We start from the raw sequence: 17,747 nt of genomic DNA, 5'->3' as shown, positions 1-17,747 counted from the left end.
TAAAATATGACATTTATGCTATCATCATTACATCTCATTCCATATGGTTGCGGGAAAATATATCTTGTTCTGTTGGAAAGACTACACTGTTCCTTATTTCATAATGATAAAACTGTCAAAATACTCCACAATACTAAATTAGATCTCTGAACCATACATGAGAGGTATATAGGTATAGATACACACTTATCTGCAAAGGACTGTAAACTTTACTTTATGACAGGTAATAGTTGAAATGTTTTATGTTTCTAAGTTACAAAAAATTAGTTAATGCAAAATTAAAGTAACGTTGACCTAGCCATTAGTAATACTTCTGTGATACTTTAAGGAAATTATTTAATTGTTGCCGTATACACTGAACAAAGAGAAAGGAAACACCTACTAGTATAAAACTTCATTTGCTTCATGTCTTTCATATCTCACAGTTTCACACATTAACCTGTAAGGGAAAAAAAAAAGAGGGGGACATGAGTTCAACATGTATCATGAAAAAACACTCTAATAATTTAAAAACATAAAAGAGACATGTAGTATAGACAGTTAAGATTATTTTATATGGATTGCCATAATTATTAGCCTCAAGATAAATATTCTTGATACCCAGGTTAAGAAAATAAAATAAAATCTGGTAAAAAGACACTAGGAAAAAAAAAAAACCTTTGTTATATGTCAATTTTACATGTTTATTTTTATGGGGTACAAAATTATATGTGTTTTACACTTTGTAAATGACATGTAGACAAATTAATGTTCTCTGAGGTAAGCAGAAAATAAGAAAAGAACCTAAAAATTAGAAGGGAGAACCTATTAATTTAAAAAATGATAACGTCATTCATGTTAATGTTATTTACCAGTATGTAATTTCAGCAAAAGTAGGCTTTTATTAACTCAGTATATTTATGACTAATGACTAAATGGAGGCTTTACAGCTTAAAGATTTGTTATTTTGGCTGATTCATCCCTGAGGAAAAAATTATGGAAATTATGGAAAACATGAATAAATGTTTAAATATTCAAAATTACCTCAAGAACAGCATTTTCAAGAAGCATCCTATTCTATTAAGCCCAAGTAAAATTTCCAAAAAAATACAAAAATGTAAAAGAGAAAATGACTGTTTCTTCTTATGAAGGAACCACCAAATAATAAATTGGCTATAAAAGTGATTATTTCAACAGCACCTCCATTTTGATCAATGGGGTTAGTGGTCTCCACTTTGTGCAAGCAACTCTGATATCAACCCATTGCCATCTTTCCTGTTTGCTAAATCCTATTAACACAACATACTCTTGATTTTTCACTTGAAAACAACTTTCCTGTATATTCTTCTTCCTTGTACTTACTACCACCATTCCTACTTCAGAGGTCCTCTCTATCCCTTAACTTGAAACATCCCAACTGAATGTTACTTAACTCGAGGAGGCAGTATCAAACCTTGAATACACATCATTAACACAGGGATTGAATCACACCAATTCTTTATAAGAAAAGATAAGAGTCACAAGTTTTAAGTCTAAAAATACCTGGTCTTAAATTAGATAACAGCCCTCCTTGTTTCCTGTTAGAATGAAAGAAGCGTCCTTGCCCTAACCTCTTCAATGGATCTCATTTCTTCTCCTACAGTAGACCTTGCGTTCCTTCAGGTTTACCTCCTTCTCCTACATCACCATCCATGTCTACCTCCTCCAAAATCATTTCCTTTACTAAATAAACACACCTTAGCATCACCCGTGTGGGGTAAGGGTGCACCTCTTTTGACCACACATACCCCTCCCGCTACTAACCACATTTTGCTTTTACCCATGACAGATATTCTCCTCTTGGGCTGTCTATATATATTCTCTCTCCATTTTCTCACCTTCTTAACATTTCTCCATCATTTGCTCCCTGAAACTCCAAAGAAAAGGCTCTAAAAGTTCTTAGTGTCCTCTGTATTATCTAAATCTTTTCTGTCCTTATCTTAATTCCACTTCTCAGCAGTATCATTACACCATCATTTCCTAGAATCTTCCTGTCCTCAATCTTCTGGTTTTCCTCTTAACTCCTTAGTCATTTTTTCTGTCTCCTTTGGATTCTCCTCCCATTCCATTCCTCTACCTAACTTCTAAATGTTATCAACTCCTATCAGCCCTCTTCTCCTCTGCACCATGTAATCTTATCCAGTCTATGATTTTAAGTTTAATCTATAAACAGATGACTTCCCAAACAGTGCCCCACACCTAATCTCTCACTTATCTAAATGCCTACTCAACATAGCCACTGGCTGTGTAACAGCGACTTCATGTTCAAAATGTCCAAAATGGATCTTAAATTTCCTTCCCAAAAATTTGCTTTCCCACAATCAATAGAACCCAAATGTTTAGGCCAAAAACCTTGGAATCATTATCCTTGACTCCTCCCTTTTCTTAATATCCCATCTTTCTGCCAGCATCTGTTTCCAAAATATATTCTCTCAAATTGACCAAGTCTACAAATGTAGACATCAGCTTCTGCTTTTGTACACCTATTGTCCATTCGCCACATGGCTTCCAGAGAAATCTTTCTAAACCTTAAGTCAGATCCTCTCACACTTGTGCTCTTGGTTCCCACTACCTTTGGAAGAAATCCAAACTCCTTATCCTCGGTGCCTTCATGCACTGAACCTGTTTCCCATAGCAGAGTATCTGGGCATCACTATACTGTGGAGATTTCTGCAAACTGCCCTGACTCAGATGTTACTGCCTTTGACCACAAAGTGAAAGCAGCCCAACACCCATTCTTATGTGTATGGTAAGTGTTGGAAAGCTTGTTCGTACAAACACACTCTAAATGGCCTTGTTAATCACTATCTTGAGACTGTAGAGATCCTGTCCTCCCCTCTATATTCCCATCAAGCAGAATGTATAGAAGAAAGTGTTCAGTGTTCAAGGTCACTGGCTGATCAGAAGCATCTCCTTTGTAACAAAGAGTGTCTGGATGGCAGACCTTGAGCTCCTTGGAACACTGGCCATGCTGGAAGGGGATGGGCTACAGATAGTTGCTGGCTATTTGCTACAGTATAAAAGCTTGCTGCATGTAGATCTCTGCAACAGATGCTGTGTGTCCAGGCTGGCACTTCTGGACTCCCTATAGTAAGTTCTCCCAATAAACCTATGCCTCCCTGGCTGTCTCCAGGTCATTTCTTTGGCCTCATAGGACAATCATCCACCCTTGGCTTACAGTCTGTTGGGGTGTGACCACACAAATGGTGAGCCAACCAGGAAGCCAGGAAAAACAAAACAAAACAAAACAAAACATGCAAACCATGACCACCAACACGTGGGAAAGGGAATAAGGATTTTTGCAGGGGAAATCCCAGGCTGGCCATCCACATCTATGTGGGGCTCGATAGCCCCTATCCTTGATGGATAAGCCCACCACATGAGTATAACGAAATGCCCCCTGAAAGTATCAAAGGGTCTAGAGGAAATTTTGACCAAGATAAATTTGACTAAGAAAAGGATAGATGCTCAGTTGCCATAGTTAGCTGACCCCTCCTGTCCGTGTAGTTGCCTTGAAGAAAGTATGCCACCCTACAGGAGAAACTGCATTTAGAGAGGAAGGCAAGACTAACATAAATGACACTCCATAGACCTCAATAATCGGCTTGAGGAAAACAAGATGTTAAATTAAAAACTCTGGCACACAGAACGGCCCAACTGAAGGGTGGTTAACTGCCCCAGCAACAAAGTCCCTGCATGTATCTCTAAGCCAGCCTGGGATTCCCAAGCTGGGGGACCCAATGAAAAGTTCTACCGAAGAAGAGACTAATTGGAATGAGCCCATAAAAATTCCCATTCTCTTAGCTCAGCCTCTTGTTACCAACCAAAATGAAAGCAGAGCATTCATGCCCATTGAATGGGGAACCCTGGAACCTGCGGGCAACTTAAGCATCGGCATAGACCACAGTGGAAGATTAGACACCTGCCGAATGGATAGAATTGGGGGATAAATTTGGAGAGAAACAAAGGGAATCCAGGGTGGCATGGCTGCTCAGTACACGGGACATGGGCACTGAAGGCAGGTCGCTGTTGGCCAGGGATGTGCAAACTGGCATTCATTACATAACAATCTGTGCTACAGTCAGTCTGCCCCTGATGGTTGGCGGGGCCTTGTGTCCATCTTGACCCTCTAATGGGGCAGCCCCTGATGGGCTAAGCTGGCTGCCACAGGTCTGGCAGAAACAGGAAAGGTCAGAAAAAGAGGTATTGGGAAGGCAGGGATGAAGGTAACAGATTCACAGGAGGAAGAAACAAAGACGACGGGTGCACATGTTACCTGTTGCCAGATGTAGTGAGACCTCAGGGTAACAGGGACCCTCTGTGAGACAAGTAATCCAGTGCAGTCCTTGTTGGCCTCTGGCAGAATTTAAAACCTGAACAGCAATTTACAAAGGGCACCCTGAGACAGAAGATGACAGGCGCTTTCTCTACAAACCAGGGAAGAGGCCAAGGACACGTGCTGCTGCTTCAGGCTGCTACCACCCAGGTACCTGGGGACTGGGGGCCACATGGAGAACTCACCATAGATTGGTCCCATAGAGTGTTTCAGCTCTGGTTAAAACTAGTGCCAAATGTACTCTCTTTTACGGTAACCACTACGGAGGGGGGGTACCATACAAACAAAGCAGGTTGCCGTAACTGTGGACAGGATAACTCCCACCAAAGCCCTATTCGTTGTATATGACCCCAACACCCAAATATATTCTAGGAATGGATGTCTTCGCAAGACTAACGTTACAAACTATGGCAGGGGATTTCAAATTGAGGGTGCACTTGGTCAAACAAATAATAAGGGGAGATGCAAAATGTACAGCTGTAATGCTACTTGTCCCACAGAGGGGGATGGCAAGTAAATAGTATCACCTCCCAGGAGGCCACGAAAAAAAATCACAGGCATGGGGCAGCCTGGGTGGCGCAGCGGTTTAGCGCCGCCCTTGGCCCAGGGTGTGATCCCCAAGACCCGGGATTGAGTCCCACGTCAGGCTCCCTGCATGGAGCTGCTTCTCCCTATGGCTGTGTCTCTGCCTCTCTCTCTCTATGTCTGTCTCGAATGAATGAATGAATGAATGAATGAATAATAATAAATAAAATAAAATAAAATAAAATAAAATAAAATAAAATAAAATAAAATAAAATAAAATAAATAAAATAAATCACAGGCACAATTAAGGAATTAGCCCAGGTGGGCAATGATATGACCAACTCACAGTCTATATAATAGTCTTATCTGGCCTGGAAAGAGACCAGATGGAACATGGAGAATGACTGTGGATTACAGGGAACTAAATATGGTGGTAGCCCCTCTTCGTACAACTGTGCCCAACATCATGTCACTTGCTGACTTGAATTGGGGAAGTTTTAGGCACATATCATTATGTTAGAGCTGGCTAACCCCTTTTTCAGTATTCCTATAGCTCTAGAAAGCCAAGAACAATCCATTTTCACCTGGGAAGGAGAACAGACATTCATTATCCTACCACAGGGGTATTTATAAAGCCCCTTGATTTGTCACAGCTTGGTGGCCAGTCTTTTTGTTTCATTATACTGATGATCTAATGTTAACTTTTCAGTCTTTTTCTACTTTGCAGGCCGCTGCACCAGATTTGCTTTCTCACCTAATAAGTCAAGGTTGAGAAGTCAACAAAAACAAAATACAGTGTGCTGGCTTATCGGATAAGACAAAGGTTGTTTCTGTAGTACCTAATGAGAAAATACAGGCACACCCATGCCCCACTATCCCAAAGCAGCTGCAAACCTTCGTAGGTCTCTTAGAGTATTGGCATCAGTTTACCCCTTGTCTGGCTCAACTGCTTCTGCCCCTTCATAGACTGGCTTAAAAGGAGCCCAATGGGACTAGTCCTCAAGAGGGCACATTTGAACACGCCAAGATGGCTATTAAATAGATCAAAGCCTCAAGTATTCTTGTATAGGGACAGCCATATGAATTGGGTGTAGCCAGTTACCCAGAAGGTTTGGATGGAGCTTGTAGCAATGGCAAGAACACAAACGAGTACTAATAGGTTTCTGATCACAATCATAAAAAGGAGCTGAGAGGCACCTGGGTGGCTCAGCTGGTTAATAAGCAGCTGCCTTCAGCTCAGGTCAGGTTCTGCGAGTCCCAGGATCGAGCCCCACACATCAGGCTCCCTGCTCACTGAGGGAGGGTCTGCTTCTCCCTGTCCCTCTGCCTCTCCCCACTGCTCATTCTCTCTCTTTCTCTCTCTCTCAAATAAATAAATAAGATCTTTAAAAAATTAAAATAAATTAAAAATAAAAAGGAGCTGACCCAATATAACATTTTAGAACAGCTGTGTGCTATTTACCCTGCCTTATAGCAAGTAGAAGACATAACTAAAGGGATCCCAGTAGCTGTTCACACCCAGTATCCTATAGCAGGATGGCTAAAGGATATATAATCCAAAGGCCTGAGTCAGGCAATGACCCAACCCAAACCAGAGGAATGGCATGCCTCCTCGCAACAATGTAGACCTTGACCAACAGTCCTCCTAGTGTGGAGCTGCACTCCATTCTCTGCCCTGTAACCTATATCACAGTTTGGTCCATTGTCATGTACCTTACAATCCGTCCCGTGCCTACACTCTACTCACTCAAGGACCTGATGTCACCCTTAGAATACATATAGACAACGTGCAGGAAGAATGTTCTCTGCTGCAGATAGAGGCACAAGGTAACCTTTTATTGTCCTTGCCACAAATTCCATCTACAGGGGAACATATAATTAAATGGCCCTGGAAATGGCAAAGAAGTCCACAGTGCTTTAGGTTTTTGGCCCAGTGGGGAAAAGGAGTAGAACAGGACCTAACCATCCCCCATTTCCTCACCCAACTCAACCAAAGATAATAAAGGCACACAACCCCAGATCTCTCATTAAAAAGGACACTATTGGGGCACATGGGTGATCAGAAGGTTAAGTGCCCAACTCTTGATTTTGGCTCAGGCTATGATCTCAGAGTTGTGTGACGGAGCCCCTACACTGGGCTCTGGGCTCTGTGCTGTGCTGGGTTTGAAGCCTGCTTAAGGAGTTTCTCTCCCTGTTAAAAAAAAAAAAAAAAAAAAAAGACAAAAGGGACACAATCATAATCACCTTATGGAGCACTGTTATACTCCCACCATCCTTTTCAGGTTGTCCCACTGTGTAACAGAGGGGAGGTGAACAAATGGGTACCACAAACCTAGAGCCAAACCACGAGTCAGGAGTGGTATTATCCCAGAACGGCACCTCCTGCATTCATTAGACAATCATGACCTGCCTCTTCTGGTGCCTCCTAAACAGCTTAACTTTTTGCCCTTGGATTCTGTATGGGGAACCTGTTTGCCAACTGGGCCCTGACCACAGCTTCCATACAGAATAAAACCAACTGTTGGGTATATAGTGAACTCCCCCTACCAGGGACTGCAGGCTTCCTCTGATAAAATATTTTCTAGAGTTTCTCAGCCATTTGTTTTCTATTATTTGAATGCTGTGGCTTATACTGTTACTATAGGATTTGGTGCAATTCATCTCAGCATACTTGGCCCCGGGAAATCTCAGAAAAAGAGGATATAAAAAATGTACGGGCCAGGAGGGCCTCAGTGGCTCAATCAGTTTAGTGTCCAACTCTGGATTTCAGCTCAGGTCATGATCTCAGGGTTGAGAGATCAAGCCCCACGTCAGGCTACATACTGCTGAGTGTGGAGCCTGCTTAAGATTTTCTCTCATCCTTTCCCTCGCCCCTCCCCCTCCTAAAAAAATATACATGAGCCATCCAGGGAATCTCTGATAGAGTATATGGTACAAGCTAGAAGGCTAGTTTGTACAAGCGCAGTTTGAACGTTCCTGTTAATAACTCACTGAAAATGTAGAGATCCCATCCTCCCCCTCTATATTCCCATCAAGCAGACTATGTAGAACAAGCTGTTCAGTGTTCAAGGTCAGCAGCCCAGGGTGGCTAACACAGAGCATCTCCTTTGTAACAAAGAGTGTGTGGACAGCAGGCCTTGAGCTCCCTGGAACACTGGTCGCAGAAGGAGGGGAAAGGCTACAGATAGCTGCTAGACAAAGCTGCTATGCTATAAAAACCTGTTGCATGTGGATCCCAGCAGTGGTGCTTTGTCCACTCTGCTGTCCCTGGATTCCCTCTACACAAGATCCCTCGGCAAATTTATGTCTCAATCACTGTCTCTGTGTGTCTTCTGCCTCACTGGACTATCACTCACCCCTGGTTCAGAATCTGCTGGGTAACTCTATACACCATGCTAAGCACACTAACATCTGAAGAAAACAACACTGATCCACTTACTTAAGTCTTGTCTGCCCCATCAGGAATATAAGCTCCATGATGGCAGAGGTTTGGTCTACTTAAATGCTGCATCTCCATAGCTTATGTCAGCGTCCAATACATAGTAGGCACACAATAGATAATTGTTGACAGAATAAATAAATTTAACCAGTGCCCTCAGAAAAACAGGAATAAAATCTTCTATGCGACCAATAACTGGGGAAAGTACTAACATAAATAAATGGGAAAAGTACCAAAATTGGTTGTCTTTAAACATTGTTGAATATTTTATAAAAAGCACATTGATATTCCCTGAATCCTCAAGAATATACTAATAAGCATAATTCAGTTGTTTCTTAATGATCTACAACTGCTTATATAACAATAATTACACTTATCCATAACGCTAAAGATATATATGTATGTGTGTGTGTGTGTATGTATATATATATATATATATATATATATATATAGTTAGTTATATTTATTTATTTATTTCAGCAGTCTTTCATTTCCAACACTGAATGGACTCAGACGGTTATTCTGCTTTTTCAGATTTTTGGCCTCCACTCCTAATTATAGCATCCTCTACCCATATCGGAAATATCCTTCTTCTAAACTATGTGGGTTAAGGGAGTAAATATTAGAAATATAAAGTCAGGGATCCCTGGGTGGCGCAGCGGTTTAGCGCCTGCCTTTGGCTCAGGGCACGATCCTGGAGACCCGGGATCGAATCCCACGTCGGGCTCCCGGTGCATGGAGCCTGCTTCTCCCTCTGCCTATGTCTCTGCCTCTCTCTCTCTCTCTCTCTCTCTCTCCCCCTCTGTGACTATCGTAAATAATAAATAAATAAATAAATAAATAAATAAATAAATAAATAAATAAACAAACAAACAAATAAATAAATAAAGTCATGTTGAAAAAATACATAGTTTTTAAGTGAAGATCTAAAAACCTATTCATTACACAAAATATGTGATCTTATGGCAACACAGTCAACTAATTGCATGTCAATTACCACTCAGAATCACGTGATAGCATGCATATGGATGGGCCACAATAATGCACAAAGCCAAAGTTTTCAGATAAATGAAACCCTCTGCTATCCCTCATAGAAGACTAACGTTCTATATTACCCAATATCAAATAAACTTCTAAAATCTTGATTAAGAGCTGCCTTTTCTAAAATTGGAAAACTCTATTATGTGGAAGTCTTAACTGTTCTCTATTAATCCCAGGGAGAGTATAAAATTCAAAAAAAAGAAATTAAGATATATTTTTCCTAGAAATGGTAGCTATTATAAAAGCTTATCCAAGTTATTATGTTTATCTGCACCTCTTTTTTGTTATTAATCATGTTAGTATCCTGATCTTGTTCTAAAAAAGGACTGAAGTTAGTTTCAGCTGATATTTTCCATAAATATCAGAAACAAATGACTTTTCAATATAAGCAGATTAAGATAAACATCCCAAAGTTCCCTCCCTGTAAGCTCAAACCAACAAACAAAACTATATAGTCTCCAAAACAGACTTTCTAAGGTGTAAATAGACTAAACTACACTACTGAATTAATCAGTTATTTCTAACCATAATTTCCCTTTGAAACAGTGGAAAGTTGATGGTTCTAAAGCTGGGTAATAGGTCTATGAGACTTTGTCATACTATTTACTTTTGTAATTTTGCAAATTTCCATAAGAAGTATTAAAATTTTCCTTGTTCTATTGCATAGAGTTCCTGTTACCTCAGTAATTTTATAATCACATGTACTACAGACATACATTATGTAATCAATATGTTAAATATTACTGAAATATTACCCATATAAAACTATATGTATATACTATATATATAAAACTACAACATTTTATACGCACATGGGAATGTGCCATTTGTATTTGCTTATTAAATAATTCCATTTGCACTTGCAGATTAACTGCATTTATTAAATAGATGGTGCATAACTTTTTCTTAGGGTAGCTGCCACCGAAAAACATAAAATGGAAGTTATAGACACTTTAAAAATTATGCCTACTTTAATTTGAGCCATCTTCTAAGTTCCCAATGGTTTTGCCCTTTCCAATAAAACTTGAATTTTTAAGCACTTAACCTGCAATCTACTTTAATTTAAATGATTTTCATCAAAAATTAAATTTTAAAAGTACTGAATCCTCTTGACACTTTTTTCAATTAACAACTAAATATGAAATTGACATGCTCGCCAATTAATTAGTGTTTAAAGAGTAAAGGGAAAATACATAGAAAATGTATTGCTTTCATAATTAAAAACTACTGGTATTAAAACTAGCTACAGTTGGAGGAAACAAAAGCTCATATGTCCTTGCTGACATTTATATATAATCCATCTACCTAAGGTCCTTTGTTTTCTGTTCCAGTTAAGAAAAAAATCACTGGCTTACATGATTTTGCTCTTTTAATATAACCAGATAATCATAATTAAGATTGCTGCATCACTGTAGAATAGAACCAATAAGATTTTTATGTTTCCCAAAAAAGGGCAGTCAACTTAATGCAATAAATATATTCTATACAAAGACCTAAAACATACTGATAATGAACCCAATTATTCTTTGAATGGGTAAAAACATTCTGGTTTTGGGGATGCCTGGGTGGCTCAGTGGTTGAGCATCTGCCTTGGGCTCAGGACGTGATCCTGGGGTCCTGGGATTAAGTCCCACATTGGGCTCTCTGAATGAACCCTGCTTCTCCCCCTGCCTGTGTCTCTGCCTCTCTCTTTCTGTGTCTCTTGTGAAAAAATAAATAAAATCCAAAAAAAAAAAAAAAATCTGGTTTCTTATGTATCTAAACATTGAAACATTGAAATGTAGATCTTTGTTTGCCAGGACAGCAAATAAGGTTTCTTTTGGGGTATTCACCACATAGTGTTTATTCCTTTAGATGAGGGAGGGTAGGGAGTGGGATATGGAGGAGAGAATATCACTATGGCAGAAATGTCAAAATATTATTATATGGATATAAAACTTATAAGGCCAAGTACAGAGGCTAGATAGAGCAGAGTTTTCACAAGTTATCTTTAATCCTATTTCTTTAACCATAAAAAATGATCATAGAAAATCCCAGCATCCCATTATCAGTCATTGTAAAATGACTCACCTAAGCTGGTGCTCTCTCAAGTTTGATAAGGCTTCCATACCATGTAAATAGGAATATACTATTTCCAGATCCTGTTTGAAAAGAAAAACAGAAATTTTTAGATTCTCAGGAAAGGCAGCTTCTAAAATAAGTCATTATATTTACAAAGTTAAAAACAGTGCTTTTCTTGTAATACAAGTTCTCTTAAGACATAAAAAATAACATTATCAAGAGAAAAGCTAAATCACACAAATGTCATTCATCAGCCACCTTGGGGATATAGACAGAGCCTCAAAATATAAAATAAATTGGCTTAATTAAACTTATGAAAATAAATTCCTTTTGTTTTTTATCACTTACTTTCTGCCTTTTAAATAAAATCTCAAATGTAAAGTCTTAATTTATATGCCAATAATATGCTTAAATCAAATTATTTTCCCAGTCAACATAAAATTAATGCATGCTATTACATGACTACACTTAAAAATGAACACGAATTTTTTCAATTCTTATCACAATGACATTTCTTATATATAGAAATATTTAAGTTTAAATATTTGCCTTAAAAAAAGAGACGTCTTACTTTTCTCAATCATACTATAATACTTAGAAAAAATTCAAAGTTATTCATGAAAGTTCAGAACAGGTAAAAGTTCAAAACCCCATTTTTATTCATTTAAATGACAAGCTAACAAGTTATTAGTATTTCAAGACTAATCTAGGATTACAGTTTGTGGAAACAAGAATATGAAGGGGTATTTACTACTCCTCTCTTAAATTTTAGTTAAAATCTAAAACAGAAGTATTTTAAGAAACTTGAAAAATTATCATGTTTTTTAAAGATTTTATTTGAGAGAGGGAGTGCATCCATGCGGGTGGGGGAGAGGGGGAGGGAATCTGAAGTGGCCTCCCAAGAGGAGCCCCGTGTGGGGCTCAATCCCAGCACTATGAGACCATTACCTGAGCCAACACCAAGAGTCAGAGACTTAACCGACTGAACGCCACTCGGGTGCCCCCTATCCTTTGTGTTTTAAAATAAGAGTTTTATTGAGATACAAGTCACATAAAATCTTTTTTTTTTCTTCCAGGAGTTCACAGCAGCACCGGACCAGGGCACAGACCCCAGCCAAGGCCATGTGTGTGACCCTCCCCGCCCTCTGGACTCTGACACCCACTGCACCTTACCCCAGAGGAAGAGCAACAGGAAGAGGGTGAGGGCGGGCAGGGTGAGGACCCCCCAGAGAGCAGAGGTGGGGGCTGGGGTGTCTGCTGCCCGCTCTGACAGGGTGGCTGGGTGAGCTAGAACTCAAAATTTCTCTTTTTCTGGGGGGGGGGAGGGGGAAGCGTGAGCGGGGGTGGGGGGGTGGGGGGGGTGGGCTGAGGGAGAGGGAGAGGGAGAATCTTACGCGGGCTCCAAGCCAGTAGCTCCATCTCACGACCCTGAGATCTTGACCTGAGTTGAAATCAAGAGCCAGAAGCTTAACTGACTGAGCCGCACAAGTGCCACAAAATTTACTATTTTAAAGTGAATAATTTGGTGGTTCATTTTTGTATGATCCTCATCACTACTTCAGAACTTTTCAATGCCCCAAAAGGCAACTCCATATCCATGAGCAGTCATTTTCCATAACCCCCACTCCCAACTCCTGGCAACCACTAATCTACTTTGTTTCCATGGACTTGCTTATTATGAACATTTTGTGTAAAAGGAATCTAACAATGGAATTTACACCTTCTCTGTCTGGCTTCTTTCACTTAGCACAATATTTTCAAGGTTCATCTACTCTGTAAACATGTATCTCTACTCTCCACTATATTGCCAAGTAATATTTCATTGTGGAGGTACAGTTAAAAATAGCAAATTTTTGTTTAAACACCTGTTTTCAGTTCTCATGGGTATATGCTTACAAATGGAATTGCTGGCTCCTATGGTAACTCTATCTTTAAGGAACTGTCAAATTTCTTAAGTGGCTGTACCATTTATAAGCCTATCAGCAATGTATGAGGAATGCTATTTCTCTACATACCTCCTTGTTATATGTTGTCCACAACACTTGTTATTGTCTTTTTAATTTTCACCACTCTAGCTGGTTTGGAGTGGTATCTAGTTGTGGTGTTGATTTGCATTTCCCTAAAGACTAAGGATGCTAAGCACTGTTCATGTGCTGACTGGCTGGCCATTTATATAACTTCATTGGAAAAAATATTCAATATCTTTGTTCATTTTTTAACATTTTTTATTATTGAATTTTAAGAATTCTTTATATATCCTGGATAGATGGCTTTTATCAGATATATAATTTGCAAATATTTCCCCACATTCTACAGGCTTTGTAATTTGTCACTGTCTTGGATGATGCCTTTAGAAGCACAAAATTAATGAATTTTGATGAAGTCCAATTTACCCATTTTTTTCTTTTGTTGTGTGTGCTTTTAGAGTTATATGTAAGAAACTATTAATCCAAGGTCACAAAGATTTACTAATATATTTTCTTCTAAGAGTTCTACAGCTGTAGTTCTTACATTTAAGTCTATGATCCATCTTTGAGTTACTTTTGTATAGTGAGGGAAGAAGGGTCCAACTTCGTTCTTTTGCATGTGGATATCCACCTGTCCCCATTATCCTTTGTTGAAAAGACTATTCTTTCCCCCATTGAACTGTATTGGTAACTCTTGCTGAAAATCAACTAACCACAAAAGTGTTTCTTTTTGGACTCTCAGTTTTATTCCACTGGTCTATATGTCTATCCCTACGCCAGTACCACACTGTCTTGTTTATGCACCTCTGTGGTAAGTTTTAAAAACAGGAAGTATCAGTGTTCCAATCCTATTCTACTTTTTCCAAGATTGTTTTGGCTCTTTTGAGTGCCTTGCAGTTCCATATGAATCTTAGAACCATTTGTCAATACAAAAAAAAAAAAAATTTTTTTAAGCCAACTGAAATTTTAATAAGGATTGCATGGAGTCTGAAGATCAATTCAGGTAGTACTGCCATCTTGACAACATGTAACCTCCCAATCCATGCAGGGGATGCTTTGTCATTTACTAAGGGGTCTTCCCTAATTTCTTTCAACAATGTTTTTATACTTTTCAGTATACAGGGCTTGTACTACTCTGGTTCAATTTAATCTTCTCTTTCAACTAAGAAAAAAAAAACAACTCTGGAGCCTTAGGAATACCTTTCTGAACAATTCAAACTATATGTGCAATTTATATTAAGGGCACAGATAAGGGACAGTGATAACAACTAGACAGAAAATTCAAAACATTCTTAAGAGGATACTGTGGAGGTTTTCAGCCTAAAATATTATAGTGTAGTCCTTAAAACAATATTGTGATGGGGTAAGGCAGAAAAAATCTTACTTGTAACTTTAATTTGTTCCAATTTAAAATTTATCAATATTAGAAATTTAAAGTGCCATCCTCTGATGATCAACTTTCAAATAAACCAATGGTCTTTAACTTTATTCATCTATGGTCCTTGTGGCTTCCCACAAGTATTTTAAAAGTTATTTAAAGGCTGTAACCTAAAACTAGACTCTATAAATTCAATATGAATAAGAAAGCTGAAAAAAGAAAAAAAAAAAAAAAAACCTTTCCTACCATCTAGTTAACAAAGTTTGCATTCCTAAAGCTAATAAATTCCTTCCTTAGAAGCAATCAGACTCCAATCATAATATTCTATTTGCATGTAGGGAAAACCAATAAAAATATCCTAATTAATGAGTTTTCCTTAATAGCTATAATAAAAGGTCTTTCTGAACAATCCTAGAGTTCACATTCTATTTTAGATATAAATATGTGTGCTACTTGCAGTCTAATAGTATGAAACACAGCCCCCCCCCATTTTCAAAGAACTTATTTATATTCAGAAACTAATACTGAAGTCTTACATATTTTTTTTAAGATTTTATTTATTTATTCATGAGAGACCCACAGAGACAGAGGCAGAGACACAGGCAGAGGGAGAAGCAGGCTCCATGCAGGGAGCCCAACGTGGGACTCCAGGATCTTGCCCTGGGCCACAGGCAGACACTTTAATCGCTGAGCCCTGTCTTACATATATTTTTAACTGAACTTTCAACCTTGGGTTTATAACCTGCTCATGGCCTAAAACACCTCTAATCTAAGCAAACAGATAAGACTATTGACATTCATTTAATACTCATCAAGCAGATAAATTTACAATGACAAAAAAAGATATACTGGGGAAGCAATAGAAAGAAATTTTTTTTAAGCTGGGGAGGAAGAAGTCTAAAAGAAACACGATAGAAGAATTTGGAAGCTTAGAAATAGAATGGAGGGGAAAAAGCACCCTTAAACCTTAAAAGACAGTAAGTCTTAAGTGACTGTCTTTTTCAAACAAACCAAGCAAAAATCAAAGTAAAAGAGCTTATCCCTTAATGAAATGGCACTTTATTAATTTGTTGCTCTTTAACACTGTGGAGTTCATAATTGTGGAGGAGTCACCTTCCTGAAAAAGTTATGTCATACCCATTACGTGTATCAGTACTGATGTTAACAACTCTGAGTATGAATGTCTGGCCTATACAATTATATAAAATATATTTAAGAATAACTATCACATTATTTATATTAGGACAGTATGTATAATCATAACTTGCAGATTAAATAAAATTGCTCATGACTTTTAAAAATGCAGAGAACAATGGTGCATTCTCACCTATTAAGTCACTGACATAAATAAATGGGTCAGAGAGCTGTTATGAAGCCTGCATTATAAAACTCTTGAGTGTGAAGGAAAATGACTGTATTACATCACCACTGCATGACCAAATCTGTATGTATGCCACTGCATAAATAAAACGTCTGCACCTCACATGATCATGATGCTTTCTGGAGAATAAGCTTGAACATGTGTCACCTGAGTGATGCACAATCAGAATCCTATGCAACTGTTTTGTGTACTTCAGATACCTAACTAGACTATAAACTTCCTGAATTCAACTCTTGGAATGAATTCAACTATTATGTCCAGAGTTTCTTCTATCACACTTAGAATAAGTCATCTCAAAAGAAACTTATTTTAAATGGTTTATGCCACAAGGAGTTTACAAACTCAAGGCGCAGTCATCATTATTCTAAATGAATCTGTTAAACAGAAAGGTAATATTACCTAGTTGGAATTAGATGACTTTACGGATACATTCTATCTAAGCTTGAGATCTCTTAATTGTAACTAACAGAAGGAATGGTAAGAAATGATGTCTAGATGGCAGGCAACAAACAAGTCTGTGTACTGTTTCATGTGCAATATGAACACAACCATCACAGCTTCAGGTAGGGAGGAAAAGCAGAAAAGCTTTGGAAAAGGCATCAGAAGTCTCTCCTCCCAACTCTGAGGAATGAAAGAACATTGACTAGAGATGAGCAAAAGAAAAGCAAACTCAAGGAATAAGAACTCTGGCTAAGCTTTCCTTCAATAAAGAGTCCAGTGGCCAAATATTAGGTTTAGCAATGATCAGGGATTTCAAGTAAAGTAAATAACACTGAAAGGCAAAAAGGAAGACAAGCTTTCTTATCCTTTCCTAGTAGCAAATATTCCTAGCAATATTTTGAAATAGGCAAATATGGCCTTTTCAATCTTCCTACGCATTTTTTTCTACCCTCTCCCTAGGTATCCAGCGATCTTGCATTACCCCAAACCTCATTCTGAGGCATCAGTGCCCTGATCTAAAAATTAAAGGCCTAAAAATCAAAATTAAATCTGAACACAATGCAGCAGTGAGTTATCAGTGGGGGGTCCCTGAATTCTCCCTGGGGGCCCTTGAATCTTCCATGGAGAGCTGTCTGCCTCCATCTGCATTTGCACAGTCCAAACAAACCCGTAAATATATGAGATATCAGGCAGCACAACTAAGAAAAATGAAAAATATCAGCAGAGGAAGGGAAGAGATATTGGGGGAGGTGGAGCATGAGAGGCCAGGTGAAGCAATTCCACTCCGCCCAGGAACCCTTAGAGGTCACCCCTAACTGCTCAGCCTTCACTCTTCACTGGTAAGTTTTAACCCTCATTTTCCCTTAATAGTTGGTCTTTATTAAAATAATCTATAAACTGGCATGGAATTGCCTTTACCCAGCAAAGATACAAAAAGGCAAAAGAGTGAGGTCTTGAGGAACATTAGCTCCCCAAACCAACCTGAAATCTGCAAACCTCAGTGAAAACCAGGTATGCTTGCTGCATCACAGAGCCAGATAAACAAGGAAATGTATGGCCTTCAGGGAGTTATATTCTTGGATTATAAATTTCTTTTTTCTACACAAACAAGACATTCACAGACTGAAGTTACATTTCAACAAACCTGACTGCAGAAAAAC

At 38.6% G+C, this 17,747-nt stretch overlaps 1 protein-coding gene across 7 annotated transcripts in view; it reads right to left on the bottom strand.

Moving 5' to 3' along the window:
• The window catches only part of RAPGEF2 (Rap guanine nucleotide exchange factor 2), a 241,904-nt gene that overhangs the window by 156,868 nt on the left and 67,289 nt on the right, over positions 1-17,747 (bottom strand). For all 7 annotated transcript variants that reach the window (XM_038559121.1, XM_038559124.1, XM_038559126.1 and 4 more), the window contains exons 2-3: positions 11,430-11,500; positions 383-439 (exon numbers count right to left, since the gene is read on the bottom strand). In XM_038559121.1, coding sequence (XP_038415049.1) covers positions 383-439; positions 11,430-11,500 — 128 coding nt within the window. The remainder of the gene's footprint in view (positions 1-382; positions 440-11,429; positions 11,501-17,747) is intronic.

The sequence above is a fragment of the Canis lupus genome, chromosome 15, assembly GCF_011100685.1.
Source record: "Canis lupus familiaris isolate Mischka breed German Shepherd chromosome 15, alternate assembly UU_Cfam_GSD_1.0, whole genome shotgun sequence".
NCBI lineage: Eukaryota > Metazoa > Chordata > Mammalia > Carnivora > Canidae > Canis > Canis lupus.
Note: the sequence above shows the minus strand (reverse complement) of the source record. Positions and strands in the feature narration are given on the sequence as shown.